Source organism: Neolamprologus multifasciatus, chromosome 7, assembly GCF_963576455.1.
Source record: "Neolamprologus multifasciatus chromosome 7, fNeoMul1.2, whole genome shotgun sequence".
Taxonomy (NCBI): Eukaryota; Metazoa; Chordata; class Actinopteri; order Cichliformes; family Cichlidae; genus Neolamprologus; species Neolamprologus multifasciatus.
Window position 1 is genome coordinate 50,953,265 of NC_140445.1, and position 17,461 is coordinate 50,970,725.

The 17,461-nt window shown below is 40.9% G+C and overlaps 1 protein-coding gene across 2 annotated transcripts; it reads left to right on the forward strand.

The window, feature by feature from the left end:
• The first annotated feature begins 261 nt into the window (after positions 1-261).
• Positions 262-17,060, forward strand: LOC146515286 (FYVE, RhoGEF and PH domain-containing protein 6-like). 2 transcript variants are annotated; one of them, XM_085165218.1, is made up of 20 exons: positions 262-482; positions 1,124-2,975; positions 5,968-6,103; positions 6,351-6,418; positions 8,788-8,818; positions 10,398-10,549; positions 11,010-11,166; positions 11,276-11,363; positions 11,893-11,943; positions 12,072-12,130; positions 12,222-12,293; positions 13,014-13,082; positions 13,384-13,467; positions 13,569-13,648; positions 13,810-13,912; positions 14,034-14,180; positions 14,276-14,464; positions 15,774-15,902; positions 15,995-16,134; positions 16,238-17,060. In XM_085165218.1, exons 1-20 carry the CDS (start codon positions 470-472, stop codon positions 16,272-16,274), a joined length of 3,657 nt encoding a protein of 1,218 aa, XP_085021344.1. In that variant the 5' UTR covers positions 262-469; the 3' UTR covers positions 16,275-17,060. The 2 variants fall into 2 exon arrangements, with proteins under 2 accessions (XP_085021344.1, XP_085021343.1); XM_085165217.1 differs by having other exon boundaries at positions 263-482; positions 5,965-6,103; positions 16,238-17,059.
• Positions 17,061-17,461: the final 401 nt, after the last annotated feature.

Genomic DNA, 17,461 nt, shown 5'->3' on the forward strand with positions numbered 1-17,461 from the left:
AATATGCGTGCATGGCACCTCGCAACATTTCTGAGCAGTCATGAGCCAGCATTAAATCTTACTACAAGTCAGTGTTTATTGTTTCCGTGTGGAGAAGAGATTTTACAGTGTCATAATAATGCCAATTTGTGGAAGATTTGGATGCAAAGATTGACTCTGGCCGTCTGTGGCTCCTGGGGGGCCTCTAGTGGATCGTCCTCGGAAACAAAAAGGAAGCTCGCGGCTATTGGCTGGCTACATATCGCAGCACATCAACAGCCGGTGCGCTGAGAGAAGAACTTGTTTGCGGCGGAATCACGTGTGCCGCTCGGGTTAAAATCAAAGAAAGTGTCAATTATTTGACACATTATGAATCGAAACTTTATCCGGATATGAAGGACTTTTGTCTCCACTGATTTATTTATTTATTTTTAATATAAGGACCGGAAAACAATAAAGAAAGAAAAACAGAAGCGAAGTGAGTGGAGCGATGATGAACTCAGGTAAGTTCCCCGTTCGATGACTTTTCTGGTTTATACGTGAACACGGTGAGCTTATAATGGCTAATCGGGAAATAGTAAATGCTCAGAGAAGATGTGCTTCTATACTGTAGTTCAGCATGTTTTCTATTCCTACACAGTATAAATCTCACCTGTTTAGGTTTAGCCTGCTTGGTATTCATTTAAACAGCATAGCTCTAAATGAAGTTACATTTGATTATCGCGAGTTTTGTATTGATTTTGTTCGCAGTCAGCAGTTCAAACTTTGTCTTGTTGAACAAGGAAATATTTGAAAACAACGCCTTGAAAACCTGCTTGTCAACAGGGTTGCATTTTACTGCTTCTCCCACTCTTCATCTCCCACCTGCTAATCCCCCACTTTTGCGTGTTGACGCGAGCTATTAGTTGGAGTAATGTGCTGCTACATAGAGGGGCAAACATAAATCATGTGATATTTGAACCCTTGGAGAGGTTGTTTATGATGTATACCGAGGTTAGGATCAGCAGTGAAAGAAAACACAGTAAGTGTTGTAACTTTCGTGGGGTTTACATTACAGTCATTTAGATGTGGTTTTCCCTGAGAGTCAGAGGAAATAACTTTACCTCAAGTCCCAACTTCATATATTTCATTTCTCTATTCCCAGGCATGCATAAGCCACCTGTGGCCCCTAAACCAAAGCTGCCTTACTACGAAAGTCCACGGCAATCTCCTTTTATCCCCAGAAAAGGTGGCCTCTCGCAACCATCTCCTGGCACGCAGATGAAGGTGAAACCGGCACTAGCCCCCAAACCCTGCCCCTCTAAATTCAATGCTCCCGTGGAAGAGAGGCAACCTGTCTGGACGAGCCCGCGTCAGACATCTGCGTCGGATACCCCCCAGACTGTAGGTCGTCTTGCTTCCCAAAATGGACTGCAGCACAAGAGCAAAAGGCCTGACTGGGATTACGTTGTTCCTATTTGTCTGTGCAGCAGTGACAACTGCACGTGCGTCAATTCTCAATGCACCCGCAATCATAGCAGAGAGAAAATAAACAATGAATACTTCAGAACAACGAATGCCTCTCCCACCCATACTCACTATCAGTCTGTTCAAGACGAACATGCTATTTACCAAAATGTCACTGTAAATACTAATATTTCCCGTCCTAAGGTGGCTTTTCGGCCGACTTCTCCTCACAGAACGCAGGGTGATGAGGCAAATGATGGAATTCTTGACGGTGTACCTGGACAAGTACCAGAGGAAGATGCTCTCAGTGTGCCACGACCCAAACTAATCCCAGCTCCCCCTAGGAAGCCCAGTCCTATCTCTGTACCACAGAAACCCAGGCAAGCTGTTCAGGACCATAAGGAAAAGGTGGAGAAGGGGAAGGAAGAGTCTGTAAGCCAAGATGGCAGAGAAATAAACACCAAAAATGTGGCGGTGTCACCAGACAGGAAGGGCACATCATCACTGTCTGTCAGTGCACCTGAAAGTGAAAAGAAACTGCCAGCTTTTCCGTCAGTGAAAACTTGTCCCCCTCCAGCTGCTCCCCCCAAGAAAAAACCTTTTCTGTCTGAGCTCGAAAAAGTACTGAGCTCGGCTCCTCAGGCAATTCCAAAGGACGTGAAAGGGGAACATCTCGATTGGGACCGTGGCACTTATGAGATGGATTTCTCCGCTAAAAAGGATAATAAAAAGATTCAGAGGAAAGCAAAGGGTGATGAGGAGGAAGCTTGTGGCATTTTGCATAGCCAGCCAGCCCTCAGCCAGCCTGTTGCCACAGCGGAGAAAACTGGGATGGGTAAAGTACCTCCAAAGAAGCCCCAGAGAAAGAAGCTGCTGAATCAGAATAAGGGATCCTCTGAGGAGAGAGCACCAAGGGAGTTTGAAGGACACGGGAAAAAGAAGGAGCTGCCTCTGCCTTCCACTGACAAATCAAGCAGTAACCATCCAGCAGCTGAAGTTAATAGGCATTCTCGCTCCAGTGTGAGCAAAGCCAAGTCCTTCTCCGGCGCTGACATCATTCGCTCTAAAAAAGTACAGAAGACAATTTCTTTCCGGAAACAGCCCATGAAATTATCAAAGAGTAGGTTACCCAGGCAGACTGAAAAAGAAGACCAGTTCCCAGACTACACTTCCCATGATAATGAACTAAGTGTTGACAACGACGAAGACCTATGGCAGAACTATCCCGAACGTAAATTCTCCGCTCCATTTACCGAGTTCGAGCAAAATGTGGACGGAGAAAATGAAGAAGTTTTCCCATTTGACGACAGCCCTGTGTATGAGGAGATATTAGACTACGCCAATGTGGAAAATTCAGGGCCATATCCTCAGGACCCCTACTCACAGCCGAAACCATGGCAGATCTCAGTTTACACTGACCCACAGGGCTTATACTTACACCCTGACTCCTCGGAGAGCTCGGTGTATGATAATGAGGGCATTTATGAGGAGCAGGATCCATATATGTCCCTGGAGAAGGACCACCAACAGACACCAGCACTCTGTGACAGGTAGACCTGATGTACTCGACTACCTCTAAACCTGATTTATTTTTAACAGCATGTTCTTCATTGTGTCCTGAAATTTCTTTTAAACAACCACTCATCTGCAAAATATGTTTCTGATGACAGAGGGCGAAAAGGAAGAGCGCAGAGGGCCTTCACATTGTTTGTTTTTCTAATTCCTGTCAGGGTAGTTTGACAGGTATGGTGTGCTTGCATAGCCTTGACACACTGACTTAAACTACACAAATCTAAAGTATAAACATGTTGTTATTATTACAGGCAGAGACAATCTTTAGCCTAGAAGGGAAGAATACATACTAGATCAATGCAATCCTCATTTCTGTGGTTTAAGAAGCGCTTAGTGTCTTTGTGTTTGCAGCTCTGTGGTTATCTGGTGTTAGGAAGATGCTAAAACTACACTTGTTTCTCTTCTTAAAGGCTCAGTTCAATAGAGTGTAGGTGATAGAATTAAAAATCTGCTGCTTAAAGAGGAAACCTTTCATCAGAACTCAATATAAGACTTTATTTTTCATTTTACAATGATTATCCATTATCAGTCCATTATCAGGGACTACAACATCTAGTCCTTTTACTGAGTAGTTAGATTTGCTTGTTTTCAAACCAAAAACCCAACTATAACTACCTAATTCTAAAAAGTATATATGTTTATAAAACCATTAGTGATGTGTGCATTAGGGGAACAAAAGGAGTTTCTGGGCTTTGTTCACAAATGTGTGGGTGGCGACGTGCTTATGCTTCTCACAAAATTCCCGTCAGATTCATGAAGTGTGTCCACTGGCCAGTTTTGTTCTGTAGTGACTTAGAATAATCTGCAATCTGCATGCCATGATCAGCAGTAAGATGTAATGAAGAAAGTGATGATGGTGATGCATTAAGTTAGTACTAAATAAATAAGGGGTGAAGAAATGGAAACAGTAGTGTCAGAGGAGGAAGCCACAAAAACAGCAACACCTTTCAAAACTGTTTCTGGGTCTTCAGATAATAGAGCTGATGATTAGTATTTTCCTGGAGATAGTAACTATGGTTTAAAAATCAGTCAAACAATAAAAATAGAAAAGACTTTGCATGAACAGACCAGAACAAAATGAAGGAAGGAGCGTGCGATCTATCAGCCCAAGATAAAATTTTAAAAAAAGGCACTACACTTACTGGAAAAACCAAACGAAAAACATCCTCCAGCATACGCACGATATTGCCAACCATCATCTTATCATTCATTGATAAGAAGTACCTGACCAGGATAAGATATACTTAAATAATCATAGTAACTGGAACATTTGTTCCAAATGTGTCATGTGTGAAGGACGAGTTTTGTTTGGTCTTTGTATTGGTTTGTTAAACTACTATATGTTGAGTCACTGTCTACTCTTGCTCCCATTTTCTTAACATTTAATGTAATTTTTGTCCTCTGTCATTAATTTAATTCCACTAGTGTTTTATTTTGTTTCTGTCATTTTGGAAAACTGTAAATAATGGCTAATGAAAGTGTTACCGTGGCACAGCACTGTCATCTCATAACAAGAAGCTCCTGGGTTTGATCCACGGGCTGGCCGCTCTTTCTGTGTGGAGTTTGCATTTTCTCTCCAGGTACTCCACCTTCCTGCCAGAGTCCAAAGACGTGATCTTAGGCTATTTGGTGATTCTAAACTGGCCATAGATGTGAATGTGACTGTAAATGGCTTTCTTGCAATATTTTAGCGACTTGTCCAAACAGTTGCCGTCTCCCCTCCACCTTCAATCCTAAATTGAATCAGTGGAAAACGGATGGGTGAAATATTTTTGATCATCAACATTATTAGTGGTGGTTGTAGTCAAGTTTTAAGATGTGCTTTCTAAGACCTCCAGGCCTTTATTATTTGTTCCTGAACATGTTCTAACTTTGTTTGCAGATTATGAACAAATTCAGCTGAGAAAATGTCACAGATTTGTGCATTAAATCCGTTTATGTACAGATTTGTGTTTGCACTGTTAGATATTGCGCCGTTTCTGCAGATCTACATACATTCATCATAAGAAGCAGATCAGTGCTAAATAGATACGTTTTTGCACCTTTGTTGAACTGACCCTTTTTTTTTCTTTTCTGTTTTTTTTTTAAATGTTTCTGAGTTTGCGTCTTCATTGGCTCCAGTTTTTAATTTATTATTATTTTTTCCTGTGTGTATATTCCCTGAAGTAATCTTTGTAGTAATCCTGTTAGTAGGCAAAGAATTTCACATGTCTGGTTTTGAATGAGCAGTTTTGCAGAAGTCAGCTGGATAACAGGATTACAGTTTGTGTAACTGTACACGCTGCCTCCAACAGCTTAGCATGTCGCAGCGCTTTGGTTCCAACACTCACATGTTAGAAACACGTTGGCTCATAGCAGATACCGCTCACTGCGAAGTACTACAGCTGTTGTAAAGGGGGCACAGACCCTTAGCTTTGTCTGGTTTCTTTCTTTGTAAGTTTTGTTCAGGGAGGTGCCTTCTGAGAATCCTCGGGGAATTGTGGCATTTTAGACATGCGGCGCATCTTTGGCACAATTTCCTGTTAGCTGTTCATGTGAAGTCCGGTTAAAACTGCTGACGATGACGATGCCTTATTTCTGAGTTCTGTGAGCAGATGTAAAAAGATGCAGCAGGAGTAGGCTTGTGATTGTATTGATAATTAGATTTAACATTTAAAGGTGTCAAGTCCTTCCTTTCCTGTGTGCATTTCTATGACTTTAAATAATAAATGCTCCGTATAAGAAATTCTTGGGATTAAATGCTGAGGTTTTTTTTTATATCAGAAATCTTCCTCATTCTTCTGAAATTCCCTTCCTCTCGCTCGTGTGCCATGTGTATTTTAAAGGTGTGTCAGTGCCTTTCAAATGCAGAATAAATGCCTTCAGGTCGTTCTGTGTCAAGACTACCTGCCCTGTTTGTGTTTGTCGGTCCCTGTTTTGCTCTTTGACTAACACGTGTTTCTGACCTTTTTTTTTTTTTTTTTACAGAAGCTCCTTTGAAAAAGACGTTGTTCTTGAGGTGCCGTTTGATGATGACTTTATCCAGACCACTTCAGAAGACGAAGGCGAGAATGACAGCAGCTCTGACTCAAGTAAAGGTGACCCTGAGCAGCCAGAGGAGAAAACGGTGAGGAGCAGATGCTGTTAGATCCTGACAGGATTTGCTCATTGCAGGAATTTCAAGGATGCAGGCAACTTAGTCCTGCAGGGGAGAACACGCCTTCCTTTAACAAGAAAAAAACCCAAACATTTATAGCATCATCCTTATGCTGTTTCTAATAGATTAATATGTTATTATTGCATCTTGTACGTGTGCTACATTTACTGTACTGTTTTATTCAAACTGTACTGTTTTTATTGATTGTCTTCATCAGACGGCGAGTGAAAAGAAGAAAAACAAGATATTCAACATTGCACAAGAAATTATGACCTCTGAGAGTGTGTGAGTGTCCTTTTTTTCCCTCGTTTACATTTCTTGAACTCCACGTGTGCACATAGTCTAGGATAATTTTGCCCAGATTTTGGGATGTCTGTCTCTCAGGTTTTTGTGGGTTTTTGTAGATTAAAAGTTTCTCTTGGTGTTTGCAAGATTAACTTACACACTGGGGGAAAAAGACTGGAGAAAAAGCCATTTAACTAAACATTTAATTGTTAAGAAGTGCAATTTCAACAGTACATCTCAGTTTTTCAAAGAAAAAGTTCTAGTAGCTCATCATCCAGACCATCTGGTGTGTGTCTTGTATTGTTTAACTACAGTGGGGCAAAAAAGTATTTAGTCAGCCACCGATTGTGCAAGTTCCCCCACTTAAAATGATGACAGAGGTCAGTAATTTGCACCAGAGGTACACTTCAACTGCGAGAGACAGAATGTGAAAAAAAAAATCCATGAATTCACATGGTAGGATTTGTAAAGAATTTATTCGTAAATCAGGGTGGAAAATAAGTATTTGGTCACCTCAAACAAGGAAAATCCCTGGCTCTCACAGACCTGTAACGTCTTCTGTAAGAAGCTTTTCTGTCCCCCACTCGTTACCTGTATGAATGGCACCTGTTTGACCTCATCATCTGTATAAAAGACACCTGTCCACAGCCTCAACCAGTCAGACTCCAAACTCCGCCATGGCCAAGACCAAAGAGCTTTCGAAGGACACCAGGAAAAGAATTGTAGACCTGCACCAGACTGGGAAGAGTGAATCTACAATAGGCAAGCAGCTTGGTGTGAAAAAATCAACTGTGGGAGCAATCATCAGAAAATGGAAGACATACAAGACCACTGATAATCTCCCTCGATCTGGGGCTCCACGCAAGATCTCATCCCGTGGGGTCAAAATGATCATGAGAACGGTGAGCAAAGATCCCAGAACCACACGGGGGGACCTGGTGAATGACCTGCAGAGAGCTGGGACCAAAGTAACAAAGGTCACCATCAGTAACACACTACAACGGCAGGGAATCAAATCCCGCAGTGCCAGACGTGTTCCGCTGCTGAAGCCAGTGCATGTCCAGGCCCGTCTGAAGTTTGCCAGAGAGCACATGGATGATACAGCAGAGGATTGGGAGAATGTCATGTGGTCAGATGAAACCAAAGTAGAACTTTTTGGTATAAACTCAACTCGTCGTGTTTGGAGGAAGAAGAATACTGAGTTGCATCCCAAGAACACCATACCTACTGTGAAGCATGGGGGTGGAAACATCATGCTATGGGGCTGTTTTTCTGCCAAGGGGACAGGACGACTGATCCGTGTTAAGGACAGAATGAATGGGGCCAAGTATCGTGAGATTTTGAGCCAAAACCTCCTTCCATCAGTGAGAACTTTGAAGATGAAACGAGGCTGGGTCTTCCAACATGACTTTTTTGCCCCACTGTATATTATATGTTGGAATTAGTCGGACCTGCCTTGCAAGACTGCAGTTGGTCCCAAATGCTGCAGCTCGCCTTCTGATGCGAACTAAAAGATGTGAACGTATTTCCCGGTGCTTGCCTCTTTCCACTGGCTCTCTTTTCACTTCAGAACTGATTTTAAAATGTTATTGTTGATTATAAAGCCCTGAATGGACAGGCTCCTGGGTATTTGTCTGACCTCTTGCAGCCTTATGCGCCCTCTAGATGTCTTAGAACAAATGATCTTTTGCTTTTATCCATACCAAGGTCTAGGCTGGTTCACAGAGGCGATCGAGCATTTGGGGTCGTAGCACCTAAACTGTGGAATAATCTACCCCAACACATCAGACAGGCTCCTACTGTCAATCAATTTAAATCTCATCTAAAAATACATTTGTATTCACTGGCTTTTAATACAGTATGAGAGGTAATTGGTGCTTGGTGCTAATAATAAAAGTTACTTGGTACTAGTTATTTTGTTTTTCTGTACAGCACTTTGGTCAGCGTTGCTATTGTCATTAAATGTGCTACATACATAAAAAAACTACTTTGGTGTAGTATGAATGGCAGTGGGGGAGGTCTTTCTTCATAGGGAAAGCCGTAAAACGTGAAAGTACAGTTAAATGATCAAAATCTATGAACTCCTTCACATTTTGCAAAGCCGTCCACCGGGCCTGATTGGAATCTTTGTCAGGCTGATTCTGGCCCCTGGGCCATATGTTTGACACACTGCTCCACTTGCACCCAACAGATGGTAGAATCTTGCAGGATCTGTGTGTAAGCGCCAGACTGGGAAAAAACAATTTCCATTCACCTTCATTGTAATGGGTAGACACACAGATATGTCAAAACCTCACAAAACATGAGGATGTATTGTTCTATGGAGGCAGCGATTGTGTAACCATTATAACTGTATTTTGTTTGTCCAGGTTTGTTGACGTCCTGAAGCTGCTTCATGTTGTGAGTACTTCCACATGTCACCTTTTAAACAAAAGCAACCACTGTGTTTGCCATGAAAAGAGCTGTGGGTATATATTTGAGCCAGCGCTGGTCTAGTGTCGGAGCCCACATTCTCCATATGTGTTTGATTTGATCCTCATAGAAGGGCAGAATAGACTTTTCTCCGTCCTTCTGGCAATAAAAGGTTCTTATTGTAACACTACACTTGCTCTGAATGATACAGTCGCGTTGTTTTAACCTCAAACGGTTCACGCTGGCAAAAAAATTATCTGATTCCTATGCTGTACTTCCCCTGCAATGTTTGCTATGCGACAAGAAGGGAAGAACAATATTTTTTATGTGTCGTCCAACCAGTCTAACCAACTCTTTGCCAACCCACTCTTAGATCGGCGAAGTAAAGCACTCCCTATCGCTACGAGAATCTCCACATCTGTTTCTGTTTGTTTGTTGAGTTGCTTTTTCTTGAAAGTTCATCATATCTGCTCAGGAAGAGGAGATGTGATAAATTCAGGAATTGTAGTGTCAAGTGTGAGGAAATTTGATCAGGGCTGGTACGTAAGACGTAGTAGCCTTGAGTGATAAGCGACGACTCCCGTCTATGACTGTATAGCATACACGGGAAGCGCTCGAGTCTCTGTGGATTGCACAGTTGTGAAGAACAGATCAGATGAAGTTCAAAGCAATGTTGAAATGGCTTTCTGTTTTACCCAGCTCTGTCCGATACTCAAACAGACATCAGCACTCACCACAGCATGTGTATTCTATCTGATTTATCTGGTAATGCATATTCTTAGACGCTCTCGTTCTCGGGATCTAAATGCAGACAATAAAAGCTACTTTAATTTAGCTGTTTTGTTTGTCTAACCCATGTGTTATAATGGAAACAAGATAACCAAACTGGCCTTTTGCTCAAAACCAACAAGGCTAACGTCACACGTTTGTTACTGCTGACTGTCTGCAGCGTAGTTTTTTTTCTTATCTCGTGAAACGTATATGTTTTTAATTTTTTTCCTGCTACATCCTCCACCATGTGAGCCGCCTCCTACACTGTCAGCTGTTTTTGTATTTTTTTTTTTTTAAAAACAGGAGGAAATCGCACGTTAACCACAGGAGCTCTCTGCTGGGTACATGGTCTGTTGGCAGTTTTATTTGCCATGTGTCTCTATAAACCACCAGAAAGTGAACCATAAATGGTACCCTCAGTGTTTGCTGCTCTTTATTTATTATTTCTTTGGTCCTGATTTATTTTATAAGAATGACAGTGTGTCTTTTGTCCTGTCTTGCCCCCTTAACCCCTAACCGGTCACAGGGGATGGCCGCCTCTCCCTGAGCCTGGTTCTGCCAGAGTTTTCCAGTTAAAAGGGAGTTTTTCCTTCCCACTGCCACCAAGTGCTTCCTCATATGGGGTCATTTATTTTGGGGGTTTTCTCTGTGTTATTGTAGGGTCTTTACTTTGCAACATAAAGTGCCTTTAGGCAGCTGTTGTGATTTAGCACTATGCAAATAAAACAGAATTTAATTGTCTTTTAAGAATGCACTTAAGCTGTGTCCATCTGACTTTTTATCGGTCTATCAACAGGACTTCCATGATGCAGTGTCTAAAGCCTCTCGCCAGAGTGGGAAGCCTGTGATTGAGGACCGTCTTCTAAACCAGATACTGTACTCCCTCCCACAGCTCTACGAACTCAACCAAAACCTCCTCTCTGAACTGAGACAAAGAATAGCTAAATGGTATAACAAAGTTTTTTAGTTTTGTTTTTTTTTTTTACTGAGAGCTTTACATGTGCTCTTGTTGCCGATTGGGAGCTAAACCATGCAGTAATAACTGATAGTCTTCAGAGGTAGAGGGATGTTTTTATGTTTTAACTCCATACTAATGCCCACGGTCTTAAATCAAGTCACGATACCTATGTGGTGCTGTTAGTGCCTGTTGAAAGTGTGGTTAGTCGGGTAAAGAGGAAACTCAGAACATTGGTGAATTTTTTCTGTTCATGATCCACAAGGAAGTATTCAAGCTCTGGGTAAGAATATATATTTTCACATGTTTTTGATTATTCATTTACTCTATAGGAGAAAAAATTGATACTATAAAACAAAAGTATGGACCAAAGTATGCCCCCCCCCCACCTAATCACCTAGATGGATCAAGGAACTGACCAGTGCTTTTCTTTTCGCTCGGTTTTGTTTACAGGAACGAGAATCCCCAGGTAGCAGACATTTTCCTGAAACAGGGGCCCTATCTGAAGATGTACTCGACATACATTCGTGAGTTTGACAGGAATGTGGCTCTTCTGGATGAGCAGACTAAGAAGAATCCAGCATTTGGCGCAGTAGTACGGGAATTTGAGGTAATGGTGCTCAACCTGTTCTGTGTGTAAATGTCTTTGCTCCCTTTTTCAAAAACAAAACAAAAAACATTAAATGTTGATTTGGTTTTGTTCTCTTTTTTTTGTTAAGGCTAGTCCACGCTGCGCCAGCTTGGCTCTGAAGCATTACCTGTTAAAACCTGTACAGAGGATTCCTCAGTATCAGCTGCTACTCACAGGTAAACCTGTAAATAAAGAGTCATTGAAATAGATCCTTATGTTTCTTATTTAATACTTAAAAGTGAGTTTAACTTAAGTACAAACTCAGCTCACTGTTGTAGTTTTGGACTTGTAAACTGTACACGTTGGCGCAGCCTTTGATGTCTCATCTCAGGCATCATGCTGCCCTCTGGTGCTTATTACGAAAATCTTTTGTGCTCCTTCTTGACTCCTTGTATAATAAGGCTTTTGAAGTGCAGTCCAAATCAGATTTGGTGACATAACATAAGCTTCAACAAGAGTGAGCTTGTGGATTCACGAGTCTGGTTAATCGGTCAGTGCCAACATATGATGAATGTTTCCCACGTCACTCTTGTATAGCTGCGTTACGTAAACACCTGAAGACCTTTTCATCCAGGATTTAAGTTCTAAATCATTCCAGGAATTGGATATAGAGACTTAGCAACACCCATTTGCGTACTTATTGATCACTTGTTGTGGTTACACTGTTGATAGCAAAACTTAAATGTTTTTTTTATTTTGTTTTAGATTATCTAAAAAACCTGCCTGAAGATGCAGACGACTACAAAGACACAGAAGGTAACGACATAACCTTTATTTTTTATTAATTTTTTTAAATCTGCAGATCCGTAAATATTCTTGGTGGTGTTAGTGGAATGGAAATATTTCATGTCGTGTGTGACAATTACAAATTTGTGTCCATTCAGCTGCCCTTGCTATAGTGAAAGAGGTGGCCAGTCATGCAAATGACTTCATGAAACAAGGGGTGAGAGCAAAGTAGAAATTTCATGATAAGCAATCACATGGTAAATCCCTAATACACGTTACTTACACATTCCACTCATTTTTTTTCTCAGGATATCTTCCAGAGTTTGATCCGTGTCCAGTGCCTTCTGATTGGCAACCATGAGATTGTCCAGCCTGGCCGGGTGAGGTCATAAAGCTTTTGTAGGAATTAGTACGTACACACAGGCAATGTCAATGTAGGAAAAGCAAAGGTTGTGCTAACACGGATGATATCTCTCTGATTCTAATGTCCCAGTGAGCCATCACGCTTTTCCAGCATGAAGGACCCTGGGAAAAACTGAAGCAGCTAAACTGGTTTCCCGTTAGGCGATACATACTGTACTCAAGCAGGTGTAACCACCAGAGTCTGGTTTATTTGACTATGCTTGGGCATATTTAACTGAGTTGTTCCACTTGGTGAGAAAGTGGGGACGCAATGTTTCCTTAGTTGAGATCAACAATATGTTTTGCAAGAGTTTCCTGGGCTTCCTGGGTAGGCAGCGTTAACGTAGCATGTTATTTATTGATGGGCGAAACTGAAGCTCCCACACAAGCACTGGAACACCATGAAAACAGCACACAGGAGTGTGCCTGAGTCCAGGATGTTCTTGCTAACCACTGAGCCACCATGCTGCCACGTGATTATTAAGGCGGGCTGCTAATATTGACCTTCTCTAGGCCATCAATTGGAGAAAATAATGAACTTCAAGCTCTGCAAAGTACTTTTCTTCACAAGTTGCAAGAAGAAGTTCTGAATAAAGAAAAGGCTAATTTTTGCTAATTTACACTTTTGTGATTTCTTCCCCCCCCCCCCCCCCCCCCCCCCCCCTTTTTTTTTTTTTTTTTTTTTTTTTTTTTTCCAGATATACCTTAAAGAGGGGATCTTGATGAAGCTGTCCAGGAAAGTCATGCAGCCCAGAATGTTCTTCCTGGTATAGTCGATATTTCCTTTTATGCTTTCATAACCAAATCACAATCGAACAGCAGTGTTTCTGTCATTGTCCTCCACTCATGGTTCCCTTTTTGGTAAAACATGTGGTCATACATTCTGTTGAGCTGATATAAGGAACTTGGATTGATTAATAGATTTAGCTTCCATGGTGCTCAGATGTCTTTCCACATTTGTTTGATATTTTTCCCACATTTTTATGATCTCATTAATCTTATTACTGGTGTATTTGAGACTCGATGGTCATGACAGAATGAAAATATTTCATGTCATTTTCCATTTAGTTTAACGACATGTTGCTGTGCACCAAACCCGTTCAGTCAGGCCAGTACATGTTCAAAAACACGCTGCCCCTCAGAGGAATGAAGGTGAGAACTCGTTCTTATTCTGTTTGTCAAATTTCACATTTTCTCACATCGCGAGATCATTTTTATCCTGGCATCACGGCTCACAGTGAAAATAATTACAGGTTAGCAAACCGAGTCAAGAGGCCTATCAGAACGAGCTGAACATCGTGAGCGTGGAGCGCTCTTTCATTCTCTCCGCGAGGTAATGATCAGAAATGAAAGAGGCCTTTGTAATTTAAGATGGTGTTTTGTTGTTGTTATTACATTTTATTTCATTAGTGTATGTTCTTTTTTTTTTTCTTCTTTTTTTTTGCTTGAATCTATATTGTTTTTTCACATACGCTCTGTTTTCTCTTTCTGTAGCTCGGCCAAGGAGCAGGACGAATGGCTTGAAGCGATTTCCACAGCGATCAGTGAACACACCAAGAAGACGAGCAGCTTTACCCCTGGCAAGCCTCAAGATGTGGTAAGATCACTTAAAAAAGTACATCTCCAGCTGTTGCAATATGTAAGCAATATTTAACATTGTATGAGCAGCCACTGAAACTCCTGTGTGCCTTCATTTTTTTTGTACCACTCATATTCAGCTGGATGGCACTGATGTTGGCGATGGTGCTCCTTTGGGATCCAAAGCCCCTATATGGATCCCTGACAAGCGGGCCTCCATGTGTATGGTCTGCACCTCCAAGTTCACTCAAACGTGGAGGAGACATCATTGCCGTGCGTGCGGAAAGGTGGGGCATCAGTTGTACAACATGCTTACTGTCCAGAATGAGGGAGAGATGGAAGGGCAAAAAAAAAGTAAAACTTGTGCTTTATTCTTCCACAGGTTGTGTGCCAATCTTGCTCCTCCAATGAATTCCCTCTCGAATATAAAAAGAACAAGTTTACTCGAGTGTGTGACCAGTGTTTCCAAGTTCTTTTGGAGCAGAAAGGCGAACAGACCCATCAACTTGGAAAAAGAACTGCGTTTACTTTCCACAAAAAGCAGAAGTTGATACCCGCAACCCTCAAAGAGGTAGTTCATATGTCGCCCTCATCTGTATACACTTTCCATTGCAACCTCATTACTGAAGTAGTTTATTTATTATTCACAATCGAACAATAGAAAAAAAAATTCCCAGATGTTTAAAATTTTGGACTGCTGGACTTTCAAGAGAGGAATGTTGTCCCATTTTTGTCTGATATAGGATTCTAACTGCTGAACAGTCCTGGGTCTTCTTTAACGTATTTATTGTTTTATGGTGCTTGAAATGTTTTCAGTAGGTTAAAGATCCGGACTGTTGATGTATGCAGTTTAGCATTTTCTTGCTGAAGTATACAAGGTCTTCACTGAAACAGATGTCATCTGCATGGGACCATATATTGCTTTTAATACCTCTCAGCACTAATAATGGCTTTTCAGATATGCAAGTTGCAAATTCCATAAGCTCTTGTGCAACCCCCGTACCATCAGAGATCCAGGCTTTTGTACTGAATGCTGATAAGGCAGGGGTGTCCAACTCCAGACCTTGAGGGCTGGTGTCCTGCAGGTTTTAGATGTGTTCATGATCCAACTCGGCTGATTTAAAATTACCTCCTCAACAAGTTCATAAAACCTGCAGGACACCAGCACTCGAGGCCTGGAGTTGCCTACCTCCGGAATAAGGGAAAGCGGAAAACTGTTCCGTGGACACCACCAGAGGACCAGAAGACCCCTTATTGCAGGGGTGCCCAACTCAAGGCCACAAGGGCTGGTGTCCTGCAGGTTTTAGATCTCACCCTGGGTCAGCACACCTGAATCAAATGATTAGTTCATTACCAGGCCTCTGGAGAACTTCAAGACATGCTGAGGAGGTCATTTAGCCATTTGAATCAGCTGTGTTGGATCAAAGACGCACCTAAAACCTGCAGGACACCAGCACTCGAGGCCTGGAGTTGGACACCCCTACCATAGTCCATTTTAAATGAGTTTTGGTCCAGAGAAGATAGCAGTGATTCTAGATCATGTTCACATATGGCTTCTTCTTTGCATGATATATTTCTCCAGAATCTCTGAATCTTTTGAAGACTTTATGTATCCAGGTTAATTAGTTGTAGAAAGTCCTTTCCAGCCTTTATTTCCCCCTGTTCCAACTTTTTGAGAAGTTTTGCTGCCATCAAATTTAAAATGAGTTAATATTTTTAATTAAACAGTAAAATTTCTAAAGATTTAATGTTTTCAATTCTTGTTATAAAAATTTGGATTTAGAAGATTTGCATTCTGTTTATATTTACATTTTACAGTGTCCCAACTTGGGTTCATATAATGTTCAGAAAACTCATCAGATTGCTTTTACTTTGTAAAGGTGACGGCCAACACAGACGACTCCTCTATGAGTGGGTACCTGCAGGCATCCAAGGTGGCTAAAAAGCATGGGAAGAGGTTATGGTTCGTCATTAAAGACAAGGTCCTGTACAAATACGCAGCAAGTGAGGTAAAGTCTTCTACTTGTATTAATAAAAGCACAATGTGGCAGTTGGAACAAAGAGAATTAATGCAACGTTTGTTTTTCATTTCTTCATGCAGGACGTGGCAGCTTTGGAGAGTCTGCCCCTGCTGGGATTTGTTGTAAAAGCTGATTCCTCACAGACGTCGCAGTTCAAACTCTACCACAAAAACAAAGTTTACTACATTTTTAAAGCTGACAGCCCAGAGACTACCCAAAAGTACTGTAGAGAGATATGCTATTTATTATTGCATATAGTGACAATATTAATAATATTAACATATTGAAATAATATTAATATTTCTTTTTTCTTTTTTTAACAGATGGATCACGTCTTTTAAAGAGGCTGCTGTGCTTTAATATCTGTTGTGTGAAGCTGCTGGCTGTGCTTGCCTCGGCTGAAAATGTTTTACCTCAGTGCTCCCAGAAATCTGTAAACAGCATCTGGAGTCCCCAGTTTTGTGCGTTTTGTTTTTATTGATTTTATTGTAATTACTGTAACTACTTTTTACATTGTTTTTAGAGCTCTCTTGTGGAGATGGGATTTACCCATTTTTATTTTTGCACAGTCACATGAATCTTTTCCACATGCATTTAAAAAGTTTAGGCTTCAATGTCAGAAATCCATTTTTAGACTTTAATTTTGGGTTATGGTTTTAATGCAATTGTCTAATGTCGTGCTTGGATTGCCATAGCACAAATTTGGTGAAAAAGAGAATTATCCATTAGTTACTATGGACACGGCTGCTGTCATAACATGTGAACACACGTCTATCCAGCAGATTCCTAAATAAATTATGTGGGTATTTCTTGTGGTTTGGGAATGCTTTTTTTCACACTTCATAAGTTACCATAGAGCACGTTCAGAGCAATGTTAAAGCAATGTTCACTTCCTGCTTGGGTAAGAAATGTTTACTTTATATTCTTAGACTGGAGTCTGCAATCTAAAGTCTCAGTGATGTATTGGTGGAGAATTCACTGTTCAAACTGTCCCATAATGGGTTCTGCACTTAAGTCAATCAAATGGCTTCATATGATTATACCCTAAATATATATCTATGTAAATAGAAGTGATTGTAATTAGATTGACAAGAAATAAATTTTTACTGCTCAAATTCTGTCATTGTAATAAATTTTTATTTTCATGTGTTTATTGTTGTTGTATGTATGTTTGCTGAAGTTATTCTTTTCCAACGTTAACGCTATACTTTAAAGTAAAAGTGATTTGGGTGTAAATGCCGCAAATTGACTGTACAGTTTAGTGAATTATATTATATAAGTCCTCATGATGGATCTTAAAGGTTTATACAATCTTTTGCAGATATCTTCAGTCACCCCTCATTTCATTACCAGAATTGTTCTTGAGCCATAGCTCTTCAGGCTTTCAGAAGGTCTTTAAAAGTGTCTTCTTTGGACATGTCTGCTTTTTCATTCATTTTCAGTCCAGTCCTTGTACCTAAATTTTATCTTTACACGCTGTGTTACTAGCAGCCTGTTGCAAAAAGATGTAATTTAACACCGTTTGGCAGGCATAAAAATAGTAGTTT

What these genes read in the sequence shown, in the direction of transcription:
- LOC146515286 (XM_085165217.1), top strand. An exon ending in TGCCCCTCAGAGGAATGAAG is followed by an intron (nt 13,468 to 13,568) that starts GTGAGAACTCGT and finishes AAATAATTACAG; the next exon opens with GTTAGCAAACCGAGTCAAGA. An exon ending in AGCCCAGAGACTACCCAAAA is followed by an intron (nt 16,135 to 16,237) that starts GTACTGTAGAGA and finishes TTTTTTTAACAG; the next exon opens with ATGGATCACGTCTTTTAAAG.